Below are 17,624 nucleotides of genomic sequence, written 5' to 3'. Positions count from 1 at the left end.
AACAAAAATATTATTACTGTAATTTCATCAAAATTATTTTCATCATTTCAATTATTCAATTCTTATTTTCTGCAATTTTTAACTAAAATTCTTTTTTAAATCAATTATTTTTCATAATTTTTGACAAAGTTTCTTGGGAATTTTTAAATCCTTTCGTCTACAATTCAATTTTACGAAATTCGCTGATTATTAGGAAATTCTTCAATTAAATAATATTAGAAAATAAAAACTTCAAATATCTAATTAAAAAAAAAAAAATTCAATTACATTTTTTCAAAATAATCAATTCTGCAGAATTGGTGAAAAATTCAAATTTTTAAATGATTCTAATTTGAAACCTTTACAAAATAGCTATACCCCTTCTAAAATTCAATTATTATCTAAAATTTTAACTGAAATTAATTTTTAAATCAATTTTTATTGGAAAATTCGACAACAATTCATTATTTAAATACAACAAAAATAAATAATTTCTTGAATAATTGAATGTTTCTTAAAATTGAATAATTAAATAATATTGATATTCCCTGATGAGTTTTATTAATTTATAAAAAGAATTGAATTTCTAAAAAGAAATTTATTATTTATGAAAATAAAAATTATTGAATTTTGTCAAAAATTATTTTTAAATAATTTAAATTTTGCAAAGAATTTTACTAAAATTTTTGAAAATAATTGAATTTCAGAAAAGAATTTTATTATTATTGAAAATAATTGAAATTTTGACAATAATTTTATTAAAATTTTTGAAAATAACTGAATTTCAGGGAAGAATTTTGAAAATTCTGAAATTAATTGAAGTTTTGCCAAAAATTTTGAAAATAATTGAAGTTTTGCCAAGAATTCTATTAAAAATTTTGAAAATAATTGAAATTTTGCCAAGAATTTTATTACTTTTGAAAATAAATAAATTTCGTTAATCATTTGTAATTTCTCGTAAATTCTCCAAATTATGTCGTACAATTTTCGAACTTTTCGTCTATTGTCAATCAAATTACGGAATTTTTTGACATTTTTTCAAAAAAACTGACTTTTACAGACTTCAAGCAAATTAACGGACTTAGTTCGAGTCCTGAAGAACGCAAAAATTGTTTTAACCCTTTCGTGTCTCTGGTATACATGCATATTATATATATAATTATATGTACCATTTACAAAATATAATAAAACTCTTATAATTTTAAGCTAATAAACAATTAATCTTATATCACATTTGCTATTTTGGAAAAATGATTCAAAAGTTTAGATTGTTTTAACTAAGAGAAATTAAAGTTGAAAATTTTCCGTTTATTAATCTTACACTAATTATTTAAAAAATTGTTATAATAAAACATTTTACCACATGTTACTTTGTAACATTGTTTACAAATCTACTGACAGCTCTGCTGTAAATGTATAGAAAAGCAAATAGTATATAAATTTTCTTGATGTAAAATATCACTTTGATGTAATGTTTTCGCCAAGATGTTTATAGATGAAAATAAAATTACTTGAAGAATTGATAGATAACCCAATTCTAAGTCTTGTGTAAGTAAAACTTTCAAACGGATTGCAATCACTGTAGACACAATTTCCACATGGAAATATGGATTTGACCATTTTCTCGTCTTCAAGACTTTCAGCTTTAGTATAAGCTGTAACTACCAAAGGACACTGTCCTTTATTAAACACTCGTACAGATTTTTCCCAAGAATCATAACTATAGAGACCTGCATTGAAGCATACAATAATATCCGGTTTTTTAAAACTCGATTGTCCACAGTAGGCATCATATAACGTATGATGCGTTTCAATTATTACTTTTTTGTTTCCTTTTCTGCAGGATTTGCAAAGTTTTTCCACTTTATCGTCAAAAGAAATTAATTCGTCTCCAATGAGAATTACTGAAAGTTTTCGCAATGACTTAAAAAAGTGCAACAATATTTCCCAATCGTCAAAGAATTCCTCTGGCAAAGATGCGCCTACAAGATGAATCACTAGACTTTCTGAATTTTTATAAAAGTCTAATTTCTCCATGGCGAAGATTATTGACAGGGCTCTAGAATATTTGTCTGAAAATGCTTTATTCCATGAATCTTTTGCTTCCACGGAATATAAATCAATTGAATTCTTTGTTACGTAAGTCTCCATAAATTCCATCATTGAGGATGGTAATTTGTCAATTTTGATGTGAGTGGACAATTTTATTGTTTTTGTCATTTCGCATATTGATTGTGGTATAATAATGGCACTGAAGATACATTTATGACATTCCTCTTGATGATCTCGATTATTTAAGTGCTCCTTGCAAAAAGAAGTTTGAGCGCATTTTTTGCAATTTACAAGAAGTTCTTGTTTACTTTCAAAACAGACTGAACAAACTCTTGGTAACTGGATCATTTGCAATTCTGTTACTTTTAAATTTCTTTTTAGTAATGTAACTGCTTTTGCCTTCAAAAGTTCCTGCAATAACAAATTCATTTCAAAAATTGAATAGAATATAAGCAAATTAAATTTTAAGATTAAATATATAGCAATTACTACAGATTTTATTTTATTAAGTTTTTATATTGAATTTTTACAAAAACAATTCTAATTTTTAATTTTTTAATCAAAACTAACTCTACATTTTTTAAAAATATGTCAGCAACCACTCTCGGATGATTTTCAGGATTTTCAGTATGGATTGGCCCTATAGTGTGTGCACGAGAAAATGTAAAATAACCTTTATTCTAACTTTTCTTTTATGACAAACCAACTGTCGTTTACGGCAACTTTTTTTAAATAAGTTTTGTTGCAAAAAATGTTAGCTTCTTATAATAAAAAAAATAATATTTAACTGGGACTAATATTCTATGAAAATAAGAAATAAGACTATCAAAAACTGAAATCTCGTATACTTACTATCAACATGTCGCCCTTTCCATCAATATCAATCTGTTTAAAAACAGCCATTCTTTCATCGGCACTTTTTACTTTCAATGATTCAAATAAATTATCCACTTTCCAATCCTTTTTAATTTGACATAAAACTCTGCAAAATTGCTTATGATTCGGCCAATCTTGTTTCTGGTGTTCCTTACTGCAGTATGAAATCATATTGCAAGCACTGCATCTTTTTAAGTTGACTTTTTCACCGAAACAGCGACAAATGTAGCACATATTTGAAAAGAAATATGATTTTTCATCAAGTAAGTCTGTCATATCTACATGCTGAGATTTACAAAAATTCATAGCACGCGTAAAATATGCATTATCCATAATTATTATTGTTTTAATAACACTCGTAAACAATATCTATTTCGTCTATTTCTTATAAGAAGACTCTTCTTGATTTTGATTTCATAACAGTAACAATGCAGAGATGGGAAGTGACGCGTCATTTTAGGTTCTTTACGTAAAATACTGTAAATTACACGTTCAATGTGGCGGAATGTAAAAATTGTCTAGAATGAAAAATCTATATTGGAGTAAGAGAGACAGACTGTATATCTGTCTCTCTTACTCCAATGAGAAATTTTCCGTTCTGAAAAATTTTACCGAAGGTGTAAATGCCCCCTTAGGGTAAAGTGGGGTAAAGTCCGTAAAGTCACAGCCGTCACAGGCTCTGCTATTAGGCCGACGCACAATAGATTCGCGAAGGAGATTTATGCGATAGAAAAGGACACAAATCAACAGAGGTCTATTGTGGAAACCCCTTAAGTTTGTCTGTAGATAGGTCATGTTGAATATTCTGTTTTTGTCTCTATTAGTCTACTTCTATGGATATACATATATGTATACTAGATTGAAGTGTAAACTATCTAAACTTTATATTTTTGTTATTTGATTGACATGTTTGCTGTATTTTTATCCTTAGAAAATGACAGACGTTATGATTTATAAATATTTACTTCTTCCTGCATATTTCAATTGTTCGTACAAGTGATTTTTATAATTTGGAGCAAAATTCTTGTTTTGCAGTCTCATTATATGAGTGAGTGTTTTTAAAAGTTTAGTCATACATATTTAATGACAGCTGTACTTTTTAATTATGTAATGAAGAACGAAATGCTATTTAATTATTCTAGTTTTGAAATCTCTCATTTTCTTCGTAGAACTAGTGTTTTTAGAAATTTCCTTTGTCACTTTTTTTTAAATATGTGACGTTATTGTTATATTAAATGTATGTGTTTGTGTATTATTTTTTGTTGATAATACTTTTTAATCTGGAGAAAAACTGATTTTTATATTTTCAGGCTGTCCTGATGGATGGCCAATAATGAAAGTAATCCTGAACATAGTCAATTCCAAATTTGGTGTCGCCAGTGCGCCAGTATAAAAACAAACGTATAAACATAACCACAAATTTTATTGATTTATTTATTTTCCCTTTGCTAACAAAAGTAGCTAACATCTAAGGAAATTTCATCAAAGGAACAAAGTTAAATATGAAAAGAAATTTTATGCGAACTTGTTTGATTGAAACAAATCATTTTTTCTGAAGCTTACTGACAATGGGAAGTTCAAGAAGTCAATTACGTCTTAACGGTCTTAACGCGATAATTTTCCTGTTCAGAAAACAAAACAAGAACGTAGCTTTTTAATATTAGAAGAAGAAAACTATTTTAAATCAAAAATAAAGAGCATGACTTTTCAAAATTATTTTTTTTACTTTTAGTTTATCAGTAAAAGACTAAAAGTCAAATTTTTAATTGATAAGAATTATAAGGTTTTCTGAATTTAAAAAAATTCAGAAATTGAGAGAAATTAGTAGTAAATTTTACTGCCAAAAATTTGGCACACCAATGTGTTTCTCTATTCACACAATTTTTGCTGGCATTTTTATTCAAGATTTGGAAGAAGAAGTTATTAAAATTTTAGATTTTAAGATTATTTCATAAAGGGTTTACCACAAAAATTTAATTTTGTTTTTCCCTGATTTCCAGACAAAATTTTGACTTTTTCCCTGACCCTAAAGAATATTCTAGTTCACTCTAAAATGATTAAATACTCAAAAAAAAAAGTTTTCTTACATTTGTTTACGAATTTCTTTAATTGTAAAATTATTCGAAAACATGAATAACTTTTTTTTAAATAAATGTTTAATCATTTCTATTTTTCCATAGAAATTAAGATTTTCAAAAATTTTAAATTCAAACCGTTTTTAAATTCAACAACTTATAATAATTAAAGATGACCGAGTGATAAAATAATTATTTTATATTATAAGAATATTATTACTGTAACTTCTTCTAAATTATTTCCATCATTTCAATTAAATTATTATTTTCTACAATTTTTAACTAAAATTCTTCTTTAAATTAATTTTTTTAAAATAAATTTCGGAAAAGTTCTGCGAGAATTTTCATATGCATTTGTTTACAATTTAATCAGGGAAAAGTCAGAGAATTTAATTAAAACTAATGAAAAAAAAATTGAATTCTTTTCTAATACAAAGCCTTGAATTTTTTCTGTTTCTGATAATAATTTATTTACTTAATTCTTCAAGAACTATCAACAAATTATTACTTAAAAATTATTTAATGAAGTAATTTTTTTGAAAAACTAGTTGAATTATTTAATTTATATGTTTAATAGTATTTCAAAAATTTTTTAAAAATTCTCGTCAAAATGTCAATTATTATCAAAATTCTTCTCAGAAATTCAATGATTTTCAGGAATTTTAAGTAAATTCATTGCAAAATTCAACTATTTTCATAACTAACAATATTCGTCATAAGAATTCAATTACATCTTCATGAATAGATAAATTCTTCACCGAAATTCAATTATTTTTAAAACTTTTGACAAGATTTCAACTATTTTCAAAAATTTATCTTAATTTGATGATTTTCAATATCTACTAAATTTTAATAAAATTCCCCAACAGAATTCAATTATTGAAAATTTTTTTTTATAAAATTCTACATAAACATTGAATTATTTAAAAATTGTTAATAAAATTCTTCGCATAAAAATTAATTATTTTTATAAATGTTAAAATTTGTTACAGTAATTCCTGTATTTTCATGAATAATAAAATTATGCTTAGAAATTCAATTATTTTCATAAATAATAAAACTCATCGCAGAATTACAATTATTTTTAACACAATTTTTTCCTCGAAAAATGTAATTATTCTAAAAATTTTTATTAAAATTTGTGGAAAAAATTCAATTATTTAAAAATTTGTAGATAAAATTCTTTATGAGAATTCAATTTTAAGATACATTGAATTATTCAATAAATTTTTTCTTTTTTGTATTTAAATAATTGAATTCTCGTAGAATTTTCTAATAAAAATTGATTTAAAAATTAATTTCTGTTAGGTAAATGATTAAAGATAATAATTACATTTTTCAGAAGTTATAAACAATTGCAATTTTTAGAAATAATTGAATTTTGAAAAGATTTAAAATTAAAATCTTTGAAAATCTGTTCGCAAATAAAAGTATTAGAACATTTTTTTGAGTGCCTAATAATTTTTAGAGTGATTCAGAATATTCTTTAAGGTCAGAAAAATAGTCAAAATTTTCTCTAGAAATTCTTCAATTAAATATATATTAGAAAATTAAAACTTTAAATAATTTTAAAAAAATTCAATTAAATTTAAAAAAAAATTAATTCTACAAAATTGTTAATTAAAAGTATGAAAGATTCAGATTTTAAAGATTTTAATTTGAAACTCTCTGAAGTTGACGTCGACACTAAGCTTCGAATAACGTCTTTTTTCAAAAAAAAAATTAATAAATTATCCTTTCGCAAATTTCATATTACAAAAGTGCCCTAAAAAATAATTTATCTCTATAAGCAAATAAAATGAGTGAAATTAGTGAAATTTTCATCTCTGCTATGTGGGTGAATTTCATTGTGCCGAAGTACCTCACTTTACATCTAGAAATTAAGTGCAACTAGTGGTATTGAAGCATTTTTTATGCTTCTTATTGGTGATTAGATTTTTTGGTTCAAAATTAATGTTACAAGCTAAAATATCTAAAAATTTCACAACTATACTTTAAAATAGTACTCAGTTCAAGTATTAGCAGTTTGACAGTAAATACACTTCCCACAATTCATGACAGAATTACATATATTGTAGCCAAATCTCTGAATTTGATTTAGTCAAGTCATCTATGAATTTTGAAGTGATTCGTTTTCGTTCTGTTTTATTTTTGACAGAATTTATTCTTCCCAGAGGATGTAACAACATTATTAGATTGGGTTCAAAATTCATATCATGTGCTAAAATGTTTAAAAATTTCGTTGCAAGTTTAAATTTGTATGCGGATGAATCATTTGTTGGTTGGCAGGAAAAGTTCAATTTGTAACCATTCATATCAAGAAGCTTATTTGGAAACCATTGAAAATTTGATGATATCACTTCAGTGGTGAAGTTGTTGAAAAATGGGTTTAATTGATTTAGCATTGATAACACTGGAGAACTTGTTTCGATTTTTGTTTGTAATTGTTGTTTGTTGTATGACAATAAAGTAACGTCCAAATATTTATTTAGCCAAAAATTGTGCAAGATTTTGTTGATGCCATCTTGAGTGGTTGCAAAAGAGTTTAATACTAGACATTTTGGTTTTGATGATCCCATCAAAAAATTGTAAAAGTTCAAAAATTTTTCAAATTCGTAAAGGGTAGACCCATCTTTCCATTGTAAAATAAAGAGTGTAGTACTTCTTGGTCGGCTAAGTAACTTCATGTGCAATTTGTCAAGATGGTTGTATTTCATGTCATTGTATCCGATACTAAAAGATGGGAAATGCGAATTTACTGTTGTCCTGAGAGAATTCTTTATTGGATCCGTATTATTTACTGAATCGTCCAAGATGAACACTACCTGATGCAATTTAGATTCTTCGTTCAGATACTTTATCAATCCAGCAAAGTAATTACTTGTTGAAGACGTTGTTAATATTTCTTTCCAAAAAATGAAACTGAAAAAGTAAAAGCCAGTAAACTTCATTGTGCAGAAACACCTTTCTTCATATTTAGAAATGAACTGAAAGTATTGGTATTAAAATTTATATTTTTATTCTTCTTATTAGTTTTGGAAAAGAACTTATGTTTGACATATTTAACAGAAAGTTTGTTTTTGAGGTATGTTAATAAATATAAGTGTGATGCATACATGAGGATAATTTCCTCTCAAGATAATTTTGGAACTTTTTTGTCATTGATTGTAAGGTGGTTGTTATGGTTATTAACATAAGCGTTTGCTCAAAAAATATCCATAGTTTTTTTAAAAATAATTATGATATTCTTGTACTTTGTTGATATCGTGAATTGTTATAAATTAACGTAGTGAGCAATGTTGTTTTTTATTTACAAATCTAAATTTCGGCTTGGAGATAAATTTGCTTCTGAGCTTGATTTCAGGAATTCGAAATGCAAAAGAAAATTTGCAATAATCAGAAATCTTATTGACACTGATTTAATACTTTCTGACAAATATTGCAATGATAAAAATATTGCTTTAATGAAAATTAATTCCCTCATCAATCATGAGTGACCATTTGTGTGATTACATTGATAATTAACGCAGATTTAAAATTTAAATTTACATTTTTTTTGTAGTGTTGTATTTGATGAAAATAAGACAAGATCCGGTTTCAATTTCGAGAAAATTTACCAATTTCACGTCATTTAAATCGTCAAAACTATAAAAATATTGGTCGAAATACCTACTTTCTTTATGAGAAAAATTGAAAGATGTATTTCATTTTGTTTCAGTGATGATGACTGTTAATTAGGAATTAAAAATGCACGAATTTTACAACGGAAATGGGAGCAGAAAACAAAGTTTTGTTAATTACAGGTAGGTTGGCCAACAAATATAAAAAAATTTTAACCTATAGTAAACTATTGTAAATTGTAGTGTTTGATGAAAAATTTTATTACACAAATACAAAAGTATTTTTCGTTTTTCAGGTTATATCAGTTCCTGATGTTGAATTAAAAAGATTGAGAATAAAATAGATTGTTCAGAAAAGAAATTTTCATTTAAGACAGTAAAAATGTCTCGAATAGATGTAGCCGCTGTACCGTTGCCAAACAACCAGAATGATGCACCTGCAGATAACCATAATTTAACAAATGCAGTTGGTGCATCATTTAATAACAATAATAATAATAATCATAATCATAACAATAATAATAATAATAATAATAATGCGAATGTTACGAGAACCAATAACAATCAAAATCCTCTATTTCGTATGCGTGACAGACTGTTTCATGCACTATTTATCAAAGCTTCCTTAACGTATGCAAGAACCTTTCCAAGACCTGTGAGACGTTTCATTGAATTTTTAATCTTAATGAAGGTAAATATTATCTATACAATATTTCATAAAATTATGTAAAATTTTTTTTTTCAACTATCAATTAAATTTCAATGGAATATAACCCTTTGCCTACTCTACTCCACTTGGTCTAAAATCTTCTATTTTGACGTCTGGTGAGGACTATGGAAATTACATTCAAGAACACTGAAATGGGGTTAAGTTAACATAGGCAGAGGGTTAATAATAAATTAATTGAGGGTCTGGATGCTATAAGGTGTTACGCGCCGTTTACTTAACATGGCGCGTAACACCTTATAGCATCCAGTCCCTCAATTAATGACTCCTAATAAGTGATCGTCCATAAACTATGTAGCCCCATTCTTAAAGTACAACGTAATTTATGGGCATCCCCCTAATTAAGTTGCTCACTATAAAGTATATATTTTGTTTCCCCAAAATTCGATGTAATCATTGATTTTAAAATAGTATCTGTTTTGAAACTTTGTTGCAGGCCATAATGGCATTTTTTGTACTAGCTTATATTCATATAGTTTTCTCAAGAACACCAACAACTTGCTTAGAACACGTGAAAGACGGTTGGCCACGAGATGGAATTCTTAGAGTCGAAATCTTGAGGAATGCAGCCGATGATTATAGTATAGAAAAGAGTTATGCTAAAGAAGAAAAGCTGCGACAAGTTAAAGTAGATGATCTAACCAATGTACTTGGAATATTATCCAGAGATGGGTAAGTTAGAAATACAATTGAAAAAGTCTCAAGTAATTTTAATAGATTATATTGTAGTATATACCTACACATAAAACATTTAATTTAATCTAATATTTAATTCATTAAAACATTCGGTTAATAATTCTTTAATAATAACAACTTTTTAATAATTTTACAGTTTTATAAATATTGAACCATCAGCAGCAGATGAGGAACGTGAAAGTCTAAAAGTTGTTAATAAAAGAAATTCTCGACATTTAAATGTGATTGATAGTAGAGTAGTAGGGATTCAAAGTACGCAACTTCTGAGTCAGGATGAAATTACTAATTACAATTTAACAAGTAGCACTCTTAGTTCGATTTCTTCTACAAAACTTTTGTCTGAATTGAACATGGAAAATAGTACGGTGTGTATAATATTAGTTTTAATAACAAAGGCTAATTTTATAAACAACTACTTTTTTCTTACTCAAAAATTATTTACAGCCAATGCAAAGTGAAATACGTTCAAACATTCCTCTGGATAATATGTCGAATGAAGATGCAAATAATATAATTTCTGAAAACTCTGTATATCAGTTGAAAAGTTCTGTACCTGAATTGGAAAAAGCCGTGAAAGCAGGTAAGAGTTTTGTCGTTAGAAAATACTGATTAATTTTTATAGAAATATCGGCTAAGATAATTATACTTTTTGGCGAATATTCATATTTAGAATTATTAAATAATTTGGAGTTAATTTTTGTTTATCACTTTCAGATGACGAGTATATCGTGGAATATTCTTTAGAATATGGATTTTTACGATTGTCACCTGCAGCCCGACAAAGACTGAACATTCCAGTGAAGATAGTTACATTAGATCCTTTAAACGATGAATGTTTTGGCGACACATTTTCACGATTTATTCTTGATGAATTCTTAGGTTATGATGATTTATTAATGGCTAGTGTTAAAACTTTGGCGGAACAAGAAGATAACAAAGGCTTTTTGAGGTAAACTAGTACCTTTAATCCTCTGCGTACTCATGTGACATTTCGTTTTCAGTAAAGTTTTCTCTAAAGAAATACTCTTTTTTCTAGAAACGTTGTAACTGGAGAACATTATCGGTTTGTAAGCATGTGGATGGCAAAAACTTCTTACTTGGCAGCATTTTTTATCATGATTGTATTTGTGAGTATATCATCTATTTATTTCAAATATATTACATGGTATTAAATTAAAGACAATAATATCATGTGTTTAATTTTTGAAATTTTTTACCAGAAATTATTATTTTAAAGTCAAATCACACCGTTAAAAAGCGGACTCCAACTTTGATTGAAAATTATGTTTTTTTAATCTCAAAACTTTTTGGTGTAAAATTGAAGTCCAATTTTTAACAGTGTACCTTTAGAAGAAGGAGAATAAACGATAATATTCAGATAATTAATTTTAAAATATTTTGTAGACGGTGTCTGTTTCAATGCTTCTGAGGTACTCTCATCATCAAATTTTCATATTTATTGGTAAGTTTCTACACCCATTGAAAAGTGGTGTTACCTTTTAAAAATTTGTGTTGCATTAATTTTTTTCGGTGTTAACAAATTTTATATTTTAAATTTGTAGTAGATCTGCTACAGATGCTGGAATTCAATGTGACAGTATCTTTTCCTGCTGCATCACTTCTGACCGTTATTCTAGCTCTTGTTGGTAAGTAATTGAAGAATAACTTATAATTTTTAGGAAACAAGAAAAGGATTCTCATTTTGATGGACAATTTTTCTAAAAGTTGATAATTTGCAATAAAAGAAAACAAATTACGCGTAACAGAATACAGCGTCGCTATACATAAATTGGAATTACTTTTGTGGAAATAATCAAATTTTTTAAGATATAAGCTTATGATACTTTTAAAGCTTCTAAATAACCTTCGCGCTACCGAAGATTACTAGGGTAGCTAAAACTTTTATTTGTATATTGAAAAAAAAGTTAAATTCATAATTAATTTTACATAAACTGCTTATATCAAAAGAAATTCAAATGTTGTTCCGTGACTTAAAATCTTGAAATCGAGTAGAAATAAAATAGACTCCCGGACATTAATTTTAAAGCCTGGATATAAACTAAACATGATTCTAAAGGATCCGGATTAAAATCTTTCAAAATATTCTTTATTTTCACATAAAGGATCAAACGACAGAAAAATCGGATAGAAATATTGATAAGACCAGAATATGGAATTAAATACAAATTTTGATAGAAACCCAGAAGGAAAACCGAAATCACTTCAGATAGATTCAAAAAGAAACTTACCTTCTTCCGGTATTCGGATTTTATTCGATAATGTAAACAGGGAAATAAATTTACTATTTAGAGTAACATGATGTAAATATTTGATTTCAGGAATGGAGGCCATAATGTCAGAATTCTTTAACGATACAACTACAGCTTTTTACATTATCGTCATAGTTTGGATATGCGACCAGTATGATGCTATTTGTTGCCACACTCCTATTACAAAAAGGCATTGGCTAAGGTAAAGTATTCTTTTATAAAACCTAACGTTACTTATTTTCTTTCTCGCACCATTTTACACCATCTGCCTACCCATTCTTACCTCTCTTCCATTCCATCTCTCCTAGTAGCGGTATTATTCTTCTCTCTCCATGTTCCATCCTCATTTATCCTCTGAACACATCCTTTCAACATCATCACTTTTCCTTCCTTCTCCTCACTTCCTAGCTCTACCAACCATATTTTTGGAATCCCATTCACACTATTTCCTATCGGTTGCAATCACCTGTATTCTTTTCATCACCTCATCAACTGCATCAATCTCTTTATTTCTCTCCTCATCTGCTTCATAAACTCTTTCAAAATTCTCTCTTACTACCATAAAACGATCTTCCACTGACTCACTTATAATCTCTATTAATTCTTACAAATCCGTACAGTTGACAATAAAAATTATTTTGCCAATTTAATAAAATAATTATATTTCATTTCAGATTCTTCTACCTATATCACTTTTCGTTCTACGCATATCACTACAGGTTTAATGGCCAGTACAGCAGTTTGGCCTTAGTTACTTCCTGGCTATTTATACAGGTAAGCTTCTTTAATGTTAAATTTGAGGCATTCCAGGTGAAGTGACCAGGTCAGAAATTTTATTTTCGGTTTAAAGTTGACACAAACTTTAGTTCTATTTGTAGCGATAGACTATAATACAGCAATAGCATACATTGTACAGTACAGCCATCGTAGTCGCGTACAGCGTGAAGGCAAAGAGAGAGTAGCGACTTTTTCTTGCTCTGCACCCCAGGTTTATAAAGGTGCTACTCTTACACCTGAGGCTAAGCCACGGAGATGAATTATCTTATCTCAGGGTGCCACCTGGATAATAAATTGCCATTGAGTTTTCTTATTTTACAATTTTTCGCGTCGGGCAAAAATACGTCGGGCCCCAACGAAGTTAAGGTACCGTCCCATGATGGCGTGAAAGCGTCGGCGTAAAGCGTAAACCATGTGAGTGAGTGAGAACGTGATATCTGTTCATCTCTTTCTATCGCACGATTTCTGCTTTACGCCGACGCTTTTACGCCGTCATGGGACGGTACCTTTAGATTCAACTCCTCAGAGTGCACGTCTTGCTCGCGTCAGTCACGATAGATCATGGGACGAATTCTAGAATAGTTCCGAATAATAAGAAACGGACAATGCGCTATATTCAATAGGAAATTAATAAACACGTAAACTGCATAAAGTTGCAATAAATAGAAATATGCATGGTTGGAAGTAAATGTCAAGACGTTACAAGCGTTAGGAATATGTGATACGGATATACCAAGATTATAGTTGGTGGAGTTCGGTTGTGAAGAAGATAAAATGGATGTGATGAGCTTAAAAGGGAGACTGAATAGAAGTGTGATAAGAATAGATGAGGATAGAACATGGAGAGAAAGAAGAATAATATGGCTGTTGAGAGAAAACCCACGGAATGAAATAAGGAATGAAAGAGTGGTAAGAATGGGTAAAGAATGTACTTGAGTAGATGGGGTGAAGTATGAAGTAAGGGGAGGATACTGTACGAGTGGTTGAGATGAGGGTAAATAATAATAGAAATACTCAAGCAGCCCAAGCTTAATAATCTGTTTGTTAAATTTTGAAATAAAAATGTTATAAATGATGTTTAAGAATATATTCTTTATTTTTCAGCATTCTATGTTGTATTTCTTCCATCACTACGAATTGCCTGTTATTTTGGAACAAGCTCAATTACAACATTTATTTTATGGGAATCATGCACAACCGACACAGGCACCAACATCTAATAATAATTCACGCTCTTCAAGAATAACACCTACTATTTCATCAGTTAATCTTGATAGAACTTCAGCAAGTGTTGAACAAACCCAGCAGAATTACATAACTGAACTCTCATTACTGGATTCTGATTCAAACAATTTTGAAGACAGTCATACACCAGAAGAAGAAAGTACTCCACCTTCAACGAGTGTAGAAAGTAGTTCCAGCGAAGGTACGAACATTGTATTCTGTTCTTTATCTAATGACTTTACAAACTGTTTCATCATCCCTAGTTTAATTTATAAAAAAAGGTGGAATTACGTTTGAGGGTTCAATTAGAGGTTTTTTCATGATATTTATGAACCTGGTGTAAAAGATATTCTTTTGGGCCGTTCTTTTTGTACGTAATGATTCTTTCGATCTCTACTTTCCCACAAACATAAAAAACAAGTTGTTTTCGTAAAACCTGCTTGTTGTTCCAACATGATACTTATAATCTTAAAATCTCCATAGATTGCCAATTGTGTTCTTTATATTTAATTTTCTCCAAAACTAGTATGACAGTTTCATAATCTTCTTTAAGTTCTGTTGAATGGACTTTGGGAATTCAAGCAAAAATATTAGTGTTATGAAGTATTACTGCCTTAGGCTTCTTTTAGAAGAGTCAATGAATAACCTTCTAAAAATCATAATATATTCTAAAAATCGCAAAGTTGATTGTACTTTTTATTTCAGTGTTGGAATCCCAAGCACCTGAAATTCAAGAATCCATATCAACAGAAAGATATAGCGAAACGCATAATGAAGACAATAATATTCAGATGTCATCGCCGCAAGAAATGTCTTTGTCTGATGGATTTGAAATTATAGACTCTTCTGGAAGTACACAAGCTGAGGAAGCGCCTTATTCTTTAAATGAAAATTCGTAGTTATTTTATTAAAATTGTTATATTTGTTATTGCTCTAAAAAACAAAACAAAAAATAAAGCTATGTATTGATTATTTATTGATATAAAGTTTTTAATAGCATATTAAGTCAATAAGGATAGTGATTTTATTGAAGTGTAAAATAATTTTAAATTATAAAAAGATGTTTATTGTGTATATAATGTCGATATAATGTCTAGAGTTTTGGATTAACATTCAATTACTATTGTAATGTATTTTCTCGAAGCATTTTGAAATTTTTTACAAAACAGTCATTTTCTATAAAAATATACGTTGGAAGAATTTTTTGACAAGTTATTCTAACTTACTTTTGAAATTAAATTTCAAATAGTAGATTCGAAAATAAAATACAAACAAAATAATAAATTCGAAAGATTAAACTTTCGCAAAACTGAATCAATAACGAAGTAATTTTTAATAAAATATCAAGATAATTATTGTAAATCCAGTTTGGCATATAATAGTGGGTTAATTAGAAATAAAAATAGAAATAAGCTAAAAAGAATTTATGTTCTCTTGTAAATGTTCATTAATTCGCGTGGATTTTTTAGAATGTTTTTTTATAATACTGCAACAACTAATAGAATGTGAATCCCAAACTTTTTTAACAATATTTTTTATTAAGAAATTAATTCACCATTTCTGGTTAATCTAATAAAGATTTTTGTTCCGTAAATATACATATATATGTTTTAATTGGCTGAGAATAAATATTTGTTACATTTTTAACAAAACAAATTGAAGTTTATAAAATTTTAATTTAAATAATCTTAAAAACAATTTATTTGCTTTTCGGCATTTTCTATTTGAAATGTAAAATAAATGAATATTTAACTACATACTCGATTGTTTTAAATGTTGTATTAGTTATGTTTAAATCCTGTATAAGTAGCGTTACCAATATATATAGTTTTGACTAATATTATTTATCGAGATGCCATATTGTGGAAGAATTTAATAGACAATTAAACATTTCAATCATATCTAATAAAAAAATTTGTATGCGAAATGTGGTATATTAAGAAAACAAGATAAGAGATTGTTTATTATAAATTTAGATGTTCATTAAATATGGAGCAAGTTTTAAAAAGCTGATAAATCCATTTGTCAAAAAAATTTAGATAAACATAAATTTAATAATTTAAGGACCTCACAAATCGACTTGTCACTGTTAAAATTAAGAGAAAATTTATTAACAACGAATTTTGAATTTAAAAACTTTTTGAAATAACCAAGAAGAGTTATAATTTTTGGTTTTTTTTTTTATTTTTATGTTTTTTATTAGAAAAAATTACAAAAATCTTTAAATCAGTAAATTATGATAATGTTTAAATAAAAATAGAACGTCATAAAATATAAAAACATTGTTATAAAAATAAATTAATACAGGTTTAAAAAAAAAAAATAAATGAGAAAATTTTATAAAATTTTATAGTGATGAGGGAAGTCATTTGTTTCAATTTCTCGAAATAAGAAAAACATTTTTTTACAAATCGATACATTTTTATGCATGGAACATAATTATTTTGAATATTTACTTGGCCTAAGTATGTAATTATAATATTAATTTTGATTAATTCTTTAAATTACCAAAACAATGCGTTTGAATAAAAATTACAATTCTTTGTCAATAAGAAATGTTTGTAAACTTTTAGGTTATGCTATCTAAATCATTTCTTATCTTCTTATTGACAGAAAATTATGATTTTTATTCAAATGCAACTTCAATGTATTTAAAATTAAATTCATTACGCTTTCACCAAAACAATTTTTAAAATTAAAGTGTCTTTCTTTTAAAATACGAAATTATGACATTGGATTAACTTTTGTTCCGAGGTTCCGATTACTTGCGTCTAATTCTTCTTTAAAAATTAAAATTCATGTTTAAAATTTCAGACGTTTTTATAGGTTATGTGAGTAATAACAGTGGGAAAAATAAAATTGAATGTTATAGTTTCAATTTATTTATTTAATATTTAAAATAAACATTTCTTACAATAAATTGTACAATTTCTTCCTGAGTGTTCTTCTTCTATGTGCTCGCTCTGCATTCTTCTGCCCTCTACCGGCCACCGGCTGTAAGGCACTTCTTGCAGCGTGTCATTACATTAATTTACAACTTTTCATTTTACAACCGCGTTTCTGCTTGGATTTAAACAATCTTTTCGATTATTGTAATTTAGAAAATACTTGCAGAAGAAATGCATGTTCTTTTCTCTCTCACGCTGGCCTAAATAGGAAAGTGACAACAGGGTGCGGTTCTCAAGGAAATGTATATCATTCAGAGTTGGGTAGATACAGAAGATATAAACAATGAATTCATCAGCTCACAGTCAAAGTTGGTACCATTGTTGGTTTGATGAGAAACATTGCACGCAGAGCACGCAGCTAAATCAGGTGATTGTTTAAA

The 17,624-nt window shown here is 27.6% G+C and overlaps 2 protein-coding genes across 3 annotated transcripts; one reads left to right on the top strand and one right to left on the bottom strand.

Annotated features, from left to right (window-relative positions):
* Window positions 1-924: 924 nt before the first annotated feature.
* On the bottom strand, window positions 925-3,315 carry LOC122501412. The gene is made up of 2 exons (XM_043610849.1): window positions 2,884-3,315; window positions 925-2,442 (listed from the first exon to the last, which is right to left on the bottom strand). Exons 1-2 carry the CDS (start codon window positions 3,238-3,240, stop codon window positions 1,438-1,440), a joined length of 1,362 nt encoding a protein of 453 aa, XP_043466784.1. The 5' UTR covers window positions 3,241-3,315; the 3' UTR covers window positions 925-1,437.
* A 412-nt stretch (window positions 3,316-3,727) lies between these two features.
* Window positions 3,728-15,719, top strand: LOC122501411 (membralin). Of its 2 annotated transcripts, none has more exons than XM_043610848.1 (14): window positions 3,728-3,955; window positions 8,701-8,785; window positions 8,899-9,293; window positions 9,766-10,001; window positions 10,162-10,390; window positions 10,470-10,605; window positions 10,740-10,974; window positions 11,062-11,152; window positions 11,430-11,487; window positions 11,591-11,671; window positions 12,365-12,497; window positions 12,970-13,069; window positions 14,177-14,498; window positions 15,002-15,719. In XM_043610848.1, the coding sequence occupies exons 3-14, from the start codon at window positions 8,985-8,987 to the stop codon at window positions 15,193-15,195; spliced, it is 2,124 nt and encodes a 707-aa protein (XP_043466783.1). In that variant the 5' UTR covers window positions 3,728-3,955; window positions 8,701-8,785; window positions 8,899-8,984; the 3' UTR covers window positions 15,196-15,719. The 2 variants fall into 2 exon arrangements, with proteins under 2 accessions (XP_043466783.1, XP_043466782.1); XM_043610847.1 differs by having other exon boundaries at window positions 3,729-3,955; window positions 11,588-11,671.
* The last annotated feature ends 1,905 nt before the right edge of the window (window positions 15,720-17,624 follow it).

The sequence above is a fragment of the Leptopilina heterotoma genome, unplaced genomic scaffold, assembly GCF_015476425.1.
Source record: "Leptopilina heterotoma isolate Lh14 unplaced genomic scaffold, ASM1547642v1 Lhet_21, whole genome shotgun sequence".
Taxonomy (NCBI): domain Eukaryota; kingdom Metazoa; phylum Arthropoda; class Insecta; order Hymenoptera; family Figitidae; genus Leptopilina; species Leptopilina heterotoma.
This window is presented reverse-complemented; position numbering and strand designations above follow the sequence as displayed.